This window comes from Pempheris klunzingeri, chromosome 7 (genome assembly GCF_042242105.1).
Source record: "Pempheris klunzingeri isolate RE-2024b chromosome 7, fPemKlu1.hap1, whole genome shotgun sequence".
Classification (NCBI taxonomy): domain Eukaryota; kingdom Metazoa; phylum Chordata; class Actinopteri; order Acropomatiformes; family Pempheridae; genus Pempheris; species Pempheris klunzingeri.
The window spans coordinates 559,484-572,086 of record NC_092018.1 but is presented as its reverse complement, the minus strand read 5'-3'; the positions used below and the strand labels follow the sequence as shown (position 1 = coordinate 572,086).

The 12,603-nt window shown below is 49.7% G+C and overlaps 1 protein-coding gene across 1 annotated transcript in view; it reads left to right on the top strand.

Annotated features, from left to right (window-relative positions):
- LOC139203376 (phospholipid-transporting ATPase ID-like) overlaps positions 1–12,297 on the top strand; it is a 32,386-nt gene extending 20,089 nt beyond the window's left edge. The window contains exons 7-28 of the mRNA XM_070833068.1: positions 754–826; positions 1,156–1,226; positions 1,311–1,393; positions 2,099–2,257; positions 3,008–3,096; positions 3,559–3,752; positions 3,843–4,051; positions 4,414–4,457; positions 4,560–4,725; positions 4,805–4,993; positions 5,098–5,213; positions 5,504–5,668; positions 5,749–5,860; positions 7,385–7,490; positions 7,597–7,738; positions 8,038–8,221; positions 8,553–8,776; positions 9,098–9,181; positions 9,646–9,891; positions 9,978–10,116; positions 10,440–10,570; positions 10,699–12,297. Of these exons, the coding sequence (XP_070689169.1) occupies positions 754–826; positions 1,156–1,226; positions 1,311–1,393; positions 2,099–2,257; positions 3,008–3,096; positions 3,559–3,752; positions 3,843–4,051; positions 4,414–4,457; positions 4,560–4,725; positions 4,805–4,993; positions 5,098–5,213; positions 5,504–5,668; positions 5,749–5,860; positions 7,385–7,490; positions 7,597–7,738; positions 8,038–8,221; positions 8,553–8,776; positions 9,098–9,181; positions 9,646–9,891; positions 9,978–10,116; positions 10,440–10,570; positions 10,699–11,028 (3,256 nt within the window). The 3' untranslated portion in view covers positions 11,029–12,297. The remainder of the gene's footprint in view (positions 1–753; positions 827–1,155; positions 1,227–1,310; positions 1,394–2,098; positions 2,258–3,007; positions 3,097–3,558; positions 3,753–3,842; positions 4,052–4,413; positions 4,458–4,559; positions 4,726–4,804; positions 4,994–5,097; positions 5,214–5,503; positions 5,669–5,748; positions 5,861–7,384; positions 7,491–7,596; positions 7,739–8,037; positions 8,222–8,552; positions 8,777–9,097; positions 9,182–9,645; positions 9,892–9,977; positions 10,117–10,439; positions 10,571–10,698) is intronic.
- The last annotated feature ends 306 nt before the right edge of the window (positions 12,298–12,603 follow it).

Below are 12,603 nucleotides of genomic sequence, written 5' to 3'. Positions count from 1 at the left end.
CAGAGTCTCAGACAGTCATCCCTCCTGTTTCTGTTCCCTCATGTCTTTAGATATCAGGGTGGTGCTCTGGATAATAAGATTTGTGTGACAGTAGCTCTGGATGGATGGTAGGAAGAGAAAACAAACCCGTCCCTCCATCCTGCAGTTAATCATAGATATACTATAATATATATATATTTTTTATTTGATTCTTATTCAGCTGGACAGTCTCACTGAGATTAAGATCTGTTTTGCAAGAGAACAAGCAGCATTCACAAACAGAGCAAGAAACAAATCACAAAACAGTCACAAAAATCAACAAAGACATCAGGTAACAAGTCTTTAAGTCTCTAGTGAGTCAGTCACCAATGGAGGTTTAGAGTACTGTGCATTTGGTCTTTTCTGCATTTAAAATTAGTTTGTGAATAAGAGGTGCTGCTTAGAAAGAATCAAATGCAGACTGGAGACATTCAGGGCCTGAGCTGGGGTGGAGCCCAGAGCATAGAAAATGGTATCATCAGCAAAAGTTATTTATGTATAATGTGAACGGCAATGGACCAAGGATAGACCCCTGTGGCACCTCACTTCTGACGGTAAGAGGGGTTATATCTGTGCAGCTTTTGACATGTGACAGGTTAAATGTGTCTCCTGACAATAAAAAACCTTTGAGGTGAATAAACCTCCAGTTTTTACCATGAATGAAGCAGATTTTGTGAATGTGAGTGTGATTATTAGAAATTAATCAGTATTGATTTGGTTTGGTCCCGTCCTCAGACTGCGCAGTGAGAAATGGATGGACGTTCAGGTGGGAGACATCATCAAGCTGGAAAACAACCAGTTTGTCACAGTAAGAAGCTTCACTCCTTCACTCATTCATTCCTTCATCCATTCATTCCTGAACGTGGATCCTGCTCCGTGTTTTCTCCCTAATGAGGCTCGTCCGTCTCGCTCAGTGTGTTTCCAGTCTGTCTGATGAGGCTCATATATTTCATCATTATGTCTTTACTGAGTTTGTTTGTATTTCTGGACGTCCTCCGTTTTTTCCTTTTGCAAAAGAGAGAAAAGCCACAAAGATTTGAACTGGACGTGTTCGGCTGCTGCAGAGACTTTCTGATAGTCTCTAGTTTTGGTTTAATCAACCTAAACCAGAACCAGAACCTGTCCCTGTCCTTTCAGGCCGACCTCCTGTTGCTGTCCAGCAGCGAACCTCTGAACCTGGTCTACATCGAGACAGCAGAACTCGATGGGTCAGTCTGGTTTTCTTCATCTCCTCCGTCCTTCATGCTCCTCCTCTTCCTGGCGTTAGTCATGGTGTCTGTTGTCGTCCTCAGAGAGACCAACCTGAAGGTGAGACAGGCGCTGACCGTCACCGGAGACCTGGGAGAGGATGTGGAAAAACTGGCAGACTTCAACGGTAAGACGACCAGACGACGGCCCGGCTGCTGAACAGTCACATGTCCTGGGGGGGGGGGGCACAGTCCCTCATTAGCTGACCTCTGGTGTCTCTGGACTTTAATGTCATTACACAAACACACTCCATGAGCACGAGGTCAGAGGCCAGAGGTGCTGCTGTAGTTTAAAGGGTCCCAGGATGAGTCAGTGAAAAGACGTGAGGAGACGCCACTGGTCACACCTCACCATCATTCAGCAGACCTGTGATCACAGACCCATGGCTTCCTACAGAAAACACTCCGCCTTTCTTTTCTTGTTCTCACTCACTGCTCTTCAGTCTTCAGTCGGTCTTTACGCCCTCTTATAGTCTACGTTTTTTATGCTCAAAAAGAGTTGAACTGGGGACAAGGACTGCAGAGTAGCTACAGGACCCGCACACATTTCCTTTAAACGCAGTGCCTGTTTGCACCTGGACAGCCACTATTCAGCTATTACACCCAGCGTGGACATGCAGTATAAAGAATAATAACTCTTAGATTACTGTAGGTGTGGAGGCACAATGGTTTAGTTACAGGACTTCAGCATCAGTTTTCAGTGGCAGGTTGGTTAGGTTTAGGCACTAAAACTACTGGGTTAGGTTAAAAAAGATGATGGTTTAGGTTAAAATAACAAATCAAACACAAATAAAAGGCAGGAACGTTAAATACTAAATACCTCTCCTCCCCAGGTGAGGTTCGCTGTGAGGCCCCCAACAACCGCCTGGACCGCTTCACGGGAACGCTGACCTACAGTGACCAGAAATACTCACTGGACAACGAGAAGATCCTGCTGCGAGGCTGCACGCTGAGGAACACTGAGTGGTGCTTCGGACTGGTGCTGTTTGGAGGTGAGGGGCAGGTGTCAGGACACCAGTGGCCATGTCAGGACACCAGTGACCATGTTAGGACACCAGTGACCATGTCAGGACGCCCAGTGACCATGTCAGGACACCAGTGACCATGTCAGGACACCAGTGACCATGTCAGGATGCCCAGTGACCATGTCAGGACACCAGTGACCATGTCAGGACACCAGTGACCATGTCAGGACGCCCAGTGACCATGTCAGGACACCAGTGACCATGTCAGGACGCCCAGTGACCATGTCAGGACACCAGTGACCATGTCAGGACACCAGTGACCATGTTAGGACACCAGTGACCATGTCAGGACGCCCAGTGACCATGTCAGGACACCAGTGACCATGTCAGGACACCAGTGACCATGTCAGGACGCCCAGTGACCATGTCAGGATGCCCAGTGACCATGTCAGGACACCAGTGACCATGTTAGGACACCAGTGACCATGTCAGGACGCCCAGTGACCATGTCAGGACACCAGTGACCATGTCAGGACACCAGTGACCATGTCAGGATGCCCAGTGACCATGTCAGGACACCAGTGACCATGTCAGGACACCAGTGACCATGTCAGGACACCAGTGACCATGTCAGGACACCAGTGACCATGTCAGGACACCAGTGACCATGTCAGGACACCAGTGACCATGTTAGGACACCAGTGACCATGTCAGGACACAGACTTAAAGACTAAAGCACTAATTTTACAGAGTTCTGTGTCTGTTCCCGTCCTGCAGGTCCAGAGACGAAGCTCATGCAGAACTGTGGGAAGAGCACGTTCAAGAGGACCAGCATCGACCGCCTGATGAACGTCCTCGTCCTTTGTGTGAGGCCTCACGCTTTTCACCCGTTCATCTGATCTCAGGACGGGGCTGATCATCCTGTTTGTGGTTCTCCTTCATGTTTGTAGTTCTCCTTCATGTTTATGGTTCTCCTCTGTGTTTGTGGTTCTCCTCCGTGTTTGTGGTTCTCCTTCATGTTTATGGTTCTCCTCTGTGTTTGTGGTTCTCCTCCGTGTTTGTGGTTCTCCTCCATGTTTATGGTTCTCCTCTGTGCTTGTGGTTCTCCTCTGTGTTTATGGTTCTCCTCTGTGTTTATGGTTCTCCTCTGTGTTTGTGGTTCTCCTCCGTGTTTGTGGTTCTCCTTCATGTTTATGGTTCTCCTCTGTGTTTGTGGTTCTCCTCCATGTTTATGGTTCTCCTCTGTGTTTGTGGTTCTCCTCTGTGTTTGTGGTTCTCCTCCATGTGTGGGAGCCTCTGACACCTCTGGGTTCTTTCTCTGGGTGCAGATCTTTGGTTTCCTGGCCTTCATGTGCACCATCCTGGCGATAGGAAACTGTTTCTGGGAGCTGAAGGAAGGCTCACAGTTCACAGTCTTCCTGCCCAGACAGGATGGAAACGATGCTGCTTTCTCTGCCTTCCTCACGTTCTGGTCCTACGTCATCATCCTCAACACCGTGGTGCCCATCTCGCTCTACGTCAGGTAACAAACCGCTGATCAGATTCAGGCCTGGCTGTTAGCTTTAGGAGGAGCAGAGTGTGTGAAGGCTGCTGTGTGTGCGTCTCTGGGCAGCGTGGAGATCATCCGGCTGGGGAACAGCTTCTACATCGACTGGGACAGGAAGATGTACTACGCACGGAACGACACCCCCGCCGAGGCTCGGACCACCACGCTGAACGAGGAGCTCGGACAGATCAAGTACGTCTTCAGTGACAAAACGGGGACGCTCACCCAGAACATCATGACCTTCAACAAGTGCTCCATCAACGGCAAATCCTACGGTAAGATTCACCACATTCACCTCCAGTCACCTGAGAGACGGGAGGTCCCTCCCAGAGCCAAACAGGCACCTCATGCTCAGGGATCACAAGCTCTTTACTCTTTACGAGTACCAGGACCAGGACCATCAGAACCAGGATCAGGATCAGGACTGAGAAACACTGATGTCTGCAGCCTTCAAAAGGTCGAAAAAGACTCTGAAGGCTAAAAGTCTAAAACTGGAAAAAAGCCTGACAACAATCACAACAATCGACAGAACAACTGACACAAGAGGAAATCTGAATCTATGTTTGTAAATGTGAAGAAACAATAAGACGCTGTGAGTCCACTGCTGTTTCTTCTGCTTCCTGTCTCTTCCTGCCAGGTGACGTGTTCGACTACTCTGGCCAAAGACTAGAAATCAGTGAGGTGAGTTTAGCAAATCTTTTTACCAGAACGGTCCATTTCAGGTTTGTGCCTCCTGTTGGACGTCCAGTGTGAGATCCCTGAGTCTGTCCTCCTCCCTCTCAGCACATGGAGACGGTGGACTTCTCCTTCAACCCTCTGGCCGACCCCCGCTTCCTGTTTCACGACCACGCCCTGGTGGAGGCGGTGAAGCTGGAGAACCCAGAGGTCCACGCCTTCTTCAGGCTGCTGGCCCTGTGCCACACCGTCATGGCCGAGGAGAAGAAAGAGGGTGAGGAGAGACAAAGAGTTAACGGAGAAGGATTCCTCTTCCTCTGCTGCCAAAGCCAATGACAGTTGTGCTCCCTCAGGGGAGATTTTCTACCAGGCCCAGTCTCCAGATGAGGGAGCTTTGGTCACGGCGGCCAGAAACTTTGGGTTTGTGTTCCGCTCTCGTACACCAGACAGCGTCTCCATCGTGGAAATGGGACGGCAGCGCAGCTACGAGCTGCTGGCCATCCTGGACTTCAACAACGTCCGCAAGAGGATGTCCGTCATTGGTACGAAATCCACTGGAAACATGGTGCTGGAGTGAACTTCATGCTCGCTGGAAGCTGAACATGTGTGTGTGTGTGTGTGTGTGTGTGTGTGTGTGTGTGTGCAGTCCGGACTCCGGAGGGGAAGCTGTCTCTCTACTGTAAAGGTGCCGACACGATCATCTATGAGAGGCTGCATCAGTGCTGCAGGAAGCTGATGGACGTCACCACGGAGCACCTCAACGTCAGTGACGCCTCAGACTTTCCTTCAGCTGCCTCTTTTTTTATTTGATAGTATTTTAGCTTTTTTTTTTGGACTGTGCTAAAGACGCAGCACAGTTTGGATAGTAAAGATGTCATTTTAATCTCTAAACTCACCTTCATCATCTCTCTCTTAGTGGACTTCTGCTCTAAAAATGTCGAATGTCTTCTCAAAATCCTATCTCCCACATCTCATTGCTGCTATTACTTTTTTTTCTGATCATTAATGATTATTTCCATCTGATCTTGCATCATGTAATGTGACGCCCACAGGAGTTTGCCGGGGAGGGCCTGCGGACTCTGGCTCTGGCCTACAAGGACCTGGATGAGGAGTATTTTGGCCAGTGGAAACAGCGCCACCACGAGGCCAGCACGGCGCTGGAGGACCGGGAGGGCAAACTGGAGCAGCTGTACGAGGAGATCGAGACGGACCTGCTGGTAGGAGACGACGCTAATGTAGTTCAGACCAAACTAGGCCGACTGGAGGCATAATAATCAGAGCGCCTCTCTGTGTGCAGCTGCTCGGAGCCACGGCCATCGAGGACAAGTTACAGGACGGAGTCCCGCAGACCATCGAGCAGCTGACCAAGGCCGACATCAAGGTCTGGGTTCTGACCGGAGACAAGCAAGGTAGATTTAACCAGGAACCTGCTGAAGAACTGAAGATCTGACCTTCATCTGTCAGCAGTCTGAGAGCTCTGTCCTCCTCACAAGGTCACATTTAGTGATCAATAATCAAAGATGAGCCATCACTTTTCAACCTGTTTGTATTTAAATCAACGATGACGCCAGTTTATCACAACTACAGTCTGAAGTTTGTAGTTTGGGTCATAATGTCTGTTGTTACAGGTTATTAACAGGTTATTAACAGGTTATTAACAGGCTGTTAGCAGGTTATTAACAGGCTATTAGTGGGTTGTTAGCAGGTTATTACCAGGCTATTACCAGGTTATTAACAGGCTATTAACATTTTATTGGCAGGCTGTTAATAGGTTATTACCAGGTTATTAACAGGCTATTAGCAGGTTGTTGGCAGGCTGTTAGTAGGTTATTACCAGGTTGTTAACAGGCTATTAGCAGGTTGGTGGCAGGTTGTTAGCAGGTTATTACCAGGTTATTAACAGGCTATTAACAGGTTATTAACAGGCTATTAGTGGGTTGTTAGCAGGTTATTACCAGGCTATTACCAGGTTATTAACAGGCTATTAACAGGTTATTGGCAGGCTGTTAATAGGTTATTACCAGGTTGTTAACAGGCTATTAGCAGGTTGTTGGCAGGCTGTTAGTAGGTTATTACCAGGTTGTTAACAGGCTATTAGCAGGTTGGTGGCAGGTTGTTAGCAGGTTATTACCAGGTTATTAACAGGCTATTAACAGGTTATTAACAGGCCATTAGTGGGTTGTTAGCAGGTTATTACCAGGCTATTATCAGGTTATTAACAGGCTATTAACAGGTTATTGGCAGGCTGTTAATAGGTTATTACCGGGTTGTTAACAGGCTATTAGCAGGTTGTTGGCAGGCTGTTAGTAGGTTATTACCAGGTTGTTAACAGGCTATTAGCAGGTTGGTGGCAGGTTGTTAGCAGGTTATTACCAGGTTATTAACAGGCTATTAACAGGTTATTACCAGGTTATTAACTGGCTATTAGCGGGTTGTTAGCGGGTTGTTAGCAGGTTATTACCAGGTTATTAACAGGCTATTAGCAGGTTATTACCAGGCTATTAGAAGGTTATTAACAGGCGATTAACAGGTTGTTAGCAGGTTATTACCAGGCTATTACCAGGTTATTAACAGGCTATTAACAGGTTATTGGCAGGCTGTTAGTAGGTTATTACCAGGTTGTTAACAGGCTATTAGCTAGTTAACAGCCAACCTGCTTATCTAAACCACGTTATCTGGAGGGTAAACTGACAGTGAACATGTTAGTAACAGTCTTTAGTGCAGAGGAGTGTGCACATGGGAGGATTTTATAAGGAACAGTTTGTTTCAGATTGATCGCTAGCAGTGGGCCGATCAGTGATTGGTCCAGTTTACCTGCTACGTCCAGCTCAGGTCGCAGTTGATGACGGATTATAAATATAAAGTTATATATGTCAGATATAACAGCTCTTCACTTTATATCTAATCACTGATTCTGATTATTTGTGCTGCAGAGACTGCAGAGAACATCGGGTACTCGTGTAACCTGCTGCGTGAGGAGATGAACGAGGTGTTCGTGGTGTCAGGCTGCTCACCTGAGGACGTCAGACAGGAGCTCAGGTCAGCGGACGGCGCCTCACTGCAGACTGAACACGCCTGTCGCCGCCACGCTGCTCACAGACACGTTTTCACACATCCGTCCATTTGTTGTTTTCTTGTGGAGCAGAAACGCTCGGACCTCCATGAAACCAGACGCAACGGAGGATTCAGTGTTTCTGCCACAGAGGACTCTGGGTAAAAGTGTGAAGGCGATGGCAGACGAAGTGGTGAACGGAGAGTACGGCCTGGTTATCACCGGACACAGCCTGGTACGTCACGGGTCCCAGCAGTCACTTACATGAACTGAATATGATTTATATCACAGAATACATGATATAGAACATTCTTTAATTCACACATAACTTTTTAAAGAAGACGTTGGTGGTTGTCTTTGGTTTGCTGTTTGTTGTTGCTTTCATTCGTTAGTTTTCACTGATTTTGTTGAGGACTGAACTCCGACCAGCTGTGTTTGTAACCTCCTGTTGGTGTTTAGCTGTCGTGTCTGTACAGTTAAGCTGTAGTATGTTTCCTGCCTCTCCTCCCTCCCTGCCCCCCACCCTACCCTCAGGGGTACGCCCTGGAGCGCAGCATGGAGCTGGAGTTCCTGAGGACGGCGTGCATGTGTAAGGCAGTGATCTGCTGCAGGGTGACTCCTCTGCAGAAGGCTCAGGTGGTCGAGCTGGTCAAGAAGCACAAGCAGGCGGTGACGCTGGCCATCGGAGACGGAGCCAACGACGTCAGCATGATCAAAGGTAGCTGCAGACCGCCGCTCCCTGTGGGGACGCTCAAGATGAACCTGTTCCTTTGTCCCACACAGGGAATCAGCATCAGTGTTCACAGCCGACAAAGTACAAAGTACACAGGAACGGGAAATCAGTTATTTAACCAAGTAATCAAGAACATAATCCACCCACCTCTGTCTGCTGCTGACACGTCAGCCATAATAACTTCATATGCTGGAGAATCTCTCTGCATCTCTGCCTCCTAGTGGCCCACAAGTGAAGAACACGAGCTCATCCACGCTTCGGTTTGTTCTCGCTGTGTTTGCGTCACCCTCCTCTCCCTCCTGTCTTTGTCCACCAGCCGCTCACATCGGCGTGGGCATCTCAGGCCAGGAGGGCATGCAGGCCGTGCTGTCCAGCGACTACTCCTTCGCCCAGTTCCGCTTCCTGCAGCGCCTCCTGCTGGTGCACGGCCGCTGGTCCTACCTACGCATGTGCAAGTTCCTGCGCTACTTCTTCTACAAGAACTTCACCTTCACCTTCGTCCACTTCTGGTACGCCTTCTTCTGCGGCTTCTCTGCACAGGTGAGATGGTGGGGGGGGGGGTAAAGTAAAAGTAAAAACAGATGAGAGATGTGACAGGAGTGAAGTTTAAACAAGATAGTACAGAGAATATAAATTATTGAGAAATAAAAACTCAAGTAAAACAAAGTCAGACACATAAAATGAACAGAGCAAACACAGAATATAGTGAATAATAATAATGATGATGATGATAACTAATTAATTAATACTGAAGAATAATTAGACATAATATAACATCCTCACATCTGTTGCCACATCGTTGCCATGGCAATGGGTCCACGCCGCGTCGGGACGACTAACAGATTGTGTTTTGCCCTCCAGACGGTGTACGATGAGTGGTTCATAACGCTGTACAACCTGGTGTACACGGCCCTGCCGGTGCTGGGGATGAGTCTGTTCGATCAGGTGACTGTGTGTGTGTGTGTGTGTGTGAGTGTGAGTGAGTGTGAGTGAGTGAGTGTGTGTGTGTGTGTGTGTGTGTGAGTGAGTGTGAGTGAGTGTGTGTGTGTGTGTGTGTGTGTGTGTGTGTGTGAGTGAGTGTGAGTGAGTGTGTGTGTGTGTGTGTGTGTGTGTGTGTGAGTGAGTGTGAGTGAGTGAGTGTGTGTGTGTGTGTGTGTGTGTGTGTGTGTGTGTGAGTGTGTGTGTGAGTGTGAACTTTATAAACTTTATTAGAGCAGCACTTCTCAAAGTCAAAGTTCCAAACAACAGAGGATTAGAAAGATTCATGAGGGGAGCAGAGTGAGGAGCAGGGACAGTGATGATGATGGGGGGGGGTCAGTAAAAGGCCTTTTTAAAGAGACGGTGCAGCAGCGGGTGCTGGAGGTGTTGAACAGGTTGATGAAGCGCTCGCTCTGCCCTCTGCTGCTCAGGACGTGAACGACGTGTGGAGCTTCCAGCATCCTCGGCTCTACGTTCCCGGGCAGCTCAACCTGTACTTCAGTAAGAAGGCCTTCTTCAAGTGTGCCCTCCACAGCTGCTACAGCTCGCTGGTGCTCTTCTTCATCCCCTACGCCGCCATGCACGACACCGTGAGGGACGACGGGAAGGATGTGGCCGACTACCAGTCCTTCGCCCTGCTCACTCAGACCTGCCTGCTGTTCGCCGTCAGCATCCAGGTGACCGGAGCCTCTCTTCTCTTAGACGTGCTGTCTGCTGCGTTAGTCGGGCCGTGACGTGTGTTTAAACGTCCCTGTGTCTGCAGCTCGGGCTGGAGATGTCCTACTGGACCGCGGTGAACACGTTCTTCGTGCTGGGAAGTCTGGCCATGTACTTCGCTGTCACCTTCACCATGTACAGTAACGGCATGTTCCTCCTGCTGCCGGCAGCCTTCCCGTTCGTAGGTGAGTGCCGAACCCCTCCCTCATGCCTCAGGCTCCTCAGAGCTTCTTTTCAGAGACACAAAACCTGACGTGAAGGTTCAGTGTTTTCATTACATGTGAGAGCCGAAGGAAACATTCACTAAGAAGGTTTTAGAGGAAGAAGAACTTCTGTACCTCCGTCATCGTGTCAGTCAGACAGTAGGAATGTTTCCTGTGTGATACACTCAGTAAGGTTCAGGTCAGATAGTTAGACGGTGCTGTCAGACCATCCTGAGCCTGTGTGTGTGTGTGTGTGTGTGTGTGTGTGTGTGTGTGTGTGTGTGTGTGTGTGTGTGTGTGTCCAGGAACAGCCAGGAACTCTCTGAACCAGCCCAGCATTTGGCTGACGATCCTGCTCACCTCCCTGCTGTGTGTCCTCCCTGTGCTGACCTACCGCTTCCTGCTGATCCAGCTCTACCCCACCATCAACGACAAGGTGCACACACACCCATCATGTGACAGCCACCTGGATTGGTGCCCGTCCGTCACCGGTCATGTGATCCAGATTTGCAGACACGTGTCTCACAGCGCTCTGACTTCCTGTCTGTCTGCCCAAACATTCAGGTGATGTTCAAGGTGAGACAGGCCAAAGCGACGCCCCCCCCTCCGCCTCGACGCCCACACATCCGCCGCACCAGCTCCCGCCGCTCGGGCTACGCCTTCTCGCACGCGCAGGGCTACGGGGACCTGGTGACGTCGGGCCGGTTCCTGCGGCGCCCCGCCGTGTCACGATCTTCAGGGTTCGCCCACGTGGGGCGCACCACCACCGGCTTCAGCCCCATGGGGCGGTCGGCCGGGTACAGCCCGACGGGACGCCCCCAGAACGCCAAGGCCCCGGACGTGCAGGTGACGTCGCTGCAGATGTACAAGACCATCAGAGATCCTGCCCTGTGACGGGGGCCGGGGGGGTCAGAGGGAGGGGATGTGGATAGAGCCCCGTCACCCCAGGCGGGTCTGAACCGAACCTCCAAGCTTTTATTTTGAAAGAGTTCATCAAAGGGCCCACGGTGTTACAGGGACCACCACAGAAGAAGAAGGACGGAGAGTCCTCCCGTTTACAGACCTTATCCCTGGGGGGCTCTGGCCAGAGGGAACAACCACAACACCATTCTATATCAAATATATTTCAATTTTCTACTTAATGACCTTTTTAAAGCATTTTATTCTCATTAAAGCTCTCAATTCAATTCACTTCACTTTATTTTGTATAGCCCAACATCACAACAGACTGGAATAAACAAGAAGTGTAAGCGACAAGTGGTTCATCCTCCTGCAACATGATAACATGAAACTATGAGCGTCAGAGCTCTGGTCTGATCTTCCTGTTTGTTCAGGAAGGGGGGGGGCAAAGGTTGTTGGGTCTGTACATGAAGGGTCATTAGTTAAAGTCATTAGTTAGAACCAGTGAACAGTTTCTACAGGAGACAGCACATCTGTTACCGGGCAGCTTAGAGGAGCACGACGGGTCAGCTGACCCCCCCAGAGCCTCCTGGACTGGACCGTTCTGGGCTTTACTGGACTCCTGTGACCATGTCTGGGTTCTGAGGGACGTTTCCTCCTCACTGAGGAGGAGGACGCTTGTTCTTCGGTGTTTGGTGCCCTGATGTTAACACAGCGGGACACCAACGAAGAAGAAGAGCCAGTGTTCAGACCTGATCTTGTTCTGTGGTGCTCTGAAGGCTCTGAAGGCTCTGAAGGTCCTGGTGTGTCCAGAGGGCCTCAGACTGTGTTTATGAGCTGCAGATCCCTGAATCACCTTCAGAGGGAGCAGGACATGGGAGCTTCAGATACTGTTGCCATGGCGATAACAGTGATAACTTTAATACCTGCCAGTCGCCCACTCTCTCTCTGTTCAGGGCCCCCGGTGTCCACGGCTGTGTGGTGTATTCCCTCTACAGCGGCTGGTCTACAGTCAGTTCTGATCCGGTTCTGATCCGGACGGTAAAACTGTTCCTCATGACGCTCTGAGGAGAGTCTGCACTGAGCTGTTTCTGTAACTGGACCTGGTTCTGTTCAGTCCGGATCAGACGCTGCAGACAAACATCCCTGAAGGGGCCATGAGGGTTTTACAGCTGTGGCACACGGTGATCTCAGCGCTGCTTCCTGTTCTGTTTTATATGAGTTTGTAGGTTTTTACTGGAATAAAAAGATCTAAAAGATCAACAGTGTGCAGTTTTGTTCATTAAGACTAAGAAGCTTCAGCAGCTCTTCGCTCTGCTCGTCTCCTCAGAACCTCAGAACCCTCTGAAGGAGGAAGAGAGACCAAGTGAAGAAACACTGGGCGTCATGTTTCAGGTCTGAGGAGTTCAAACATGAAGCAGAACAAACACTGATCTGTGCTGCTGCTGCTCACCAGCAGGTGGTGGAATGGCCCTTTACTCCCAGGTAATGATGGAGTGAGGGGGGGGGTCAGGAATGATCCGCTCTGGGGAAAGCTGCCTCTCTCCCACTGCATGCTGGGATAGACCC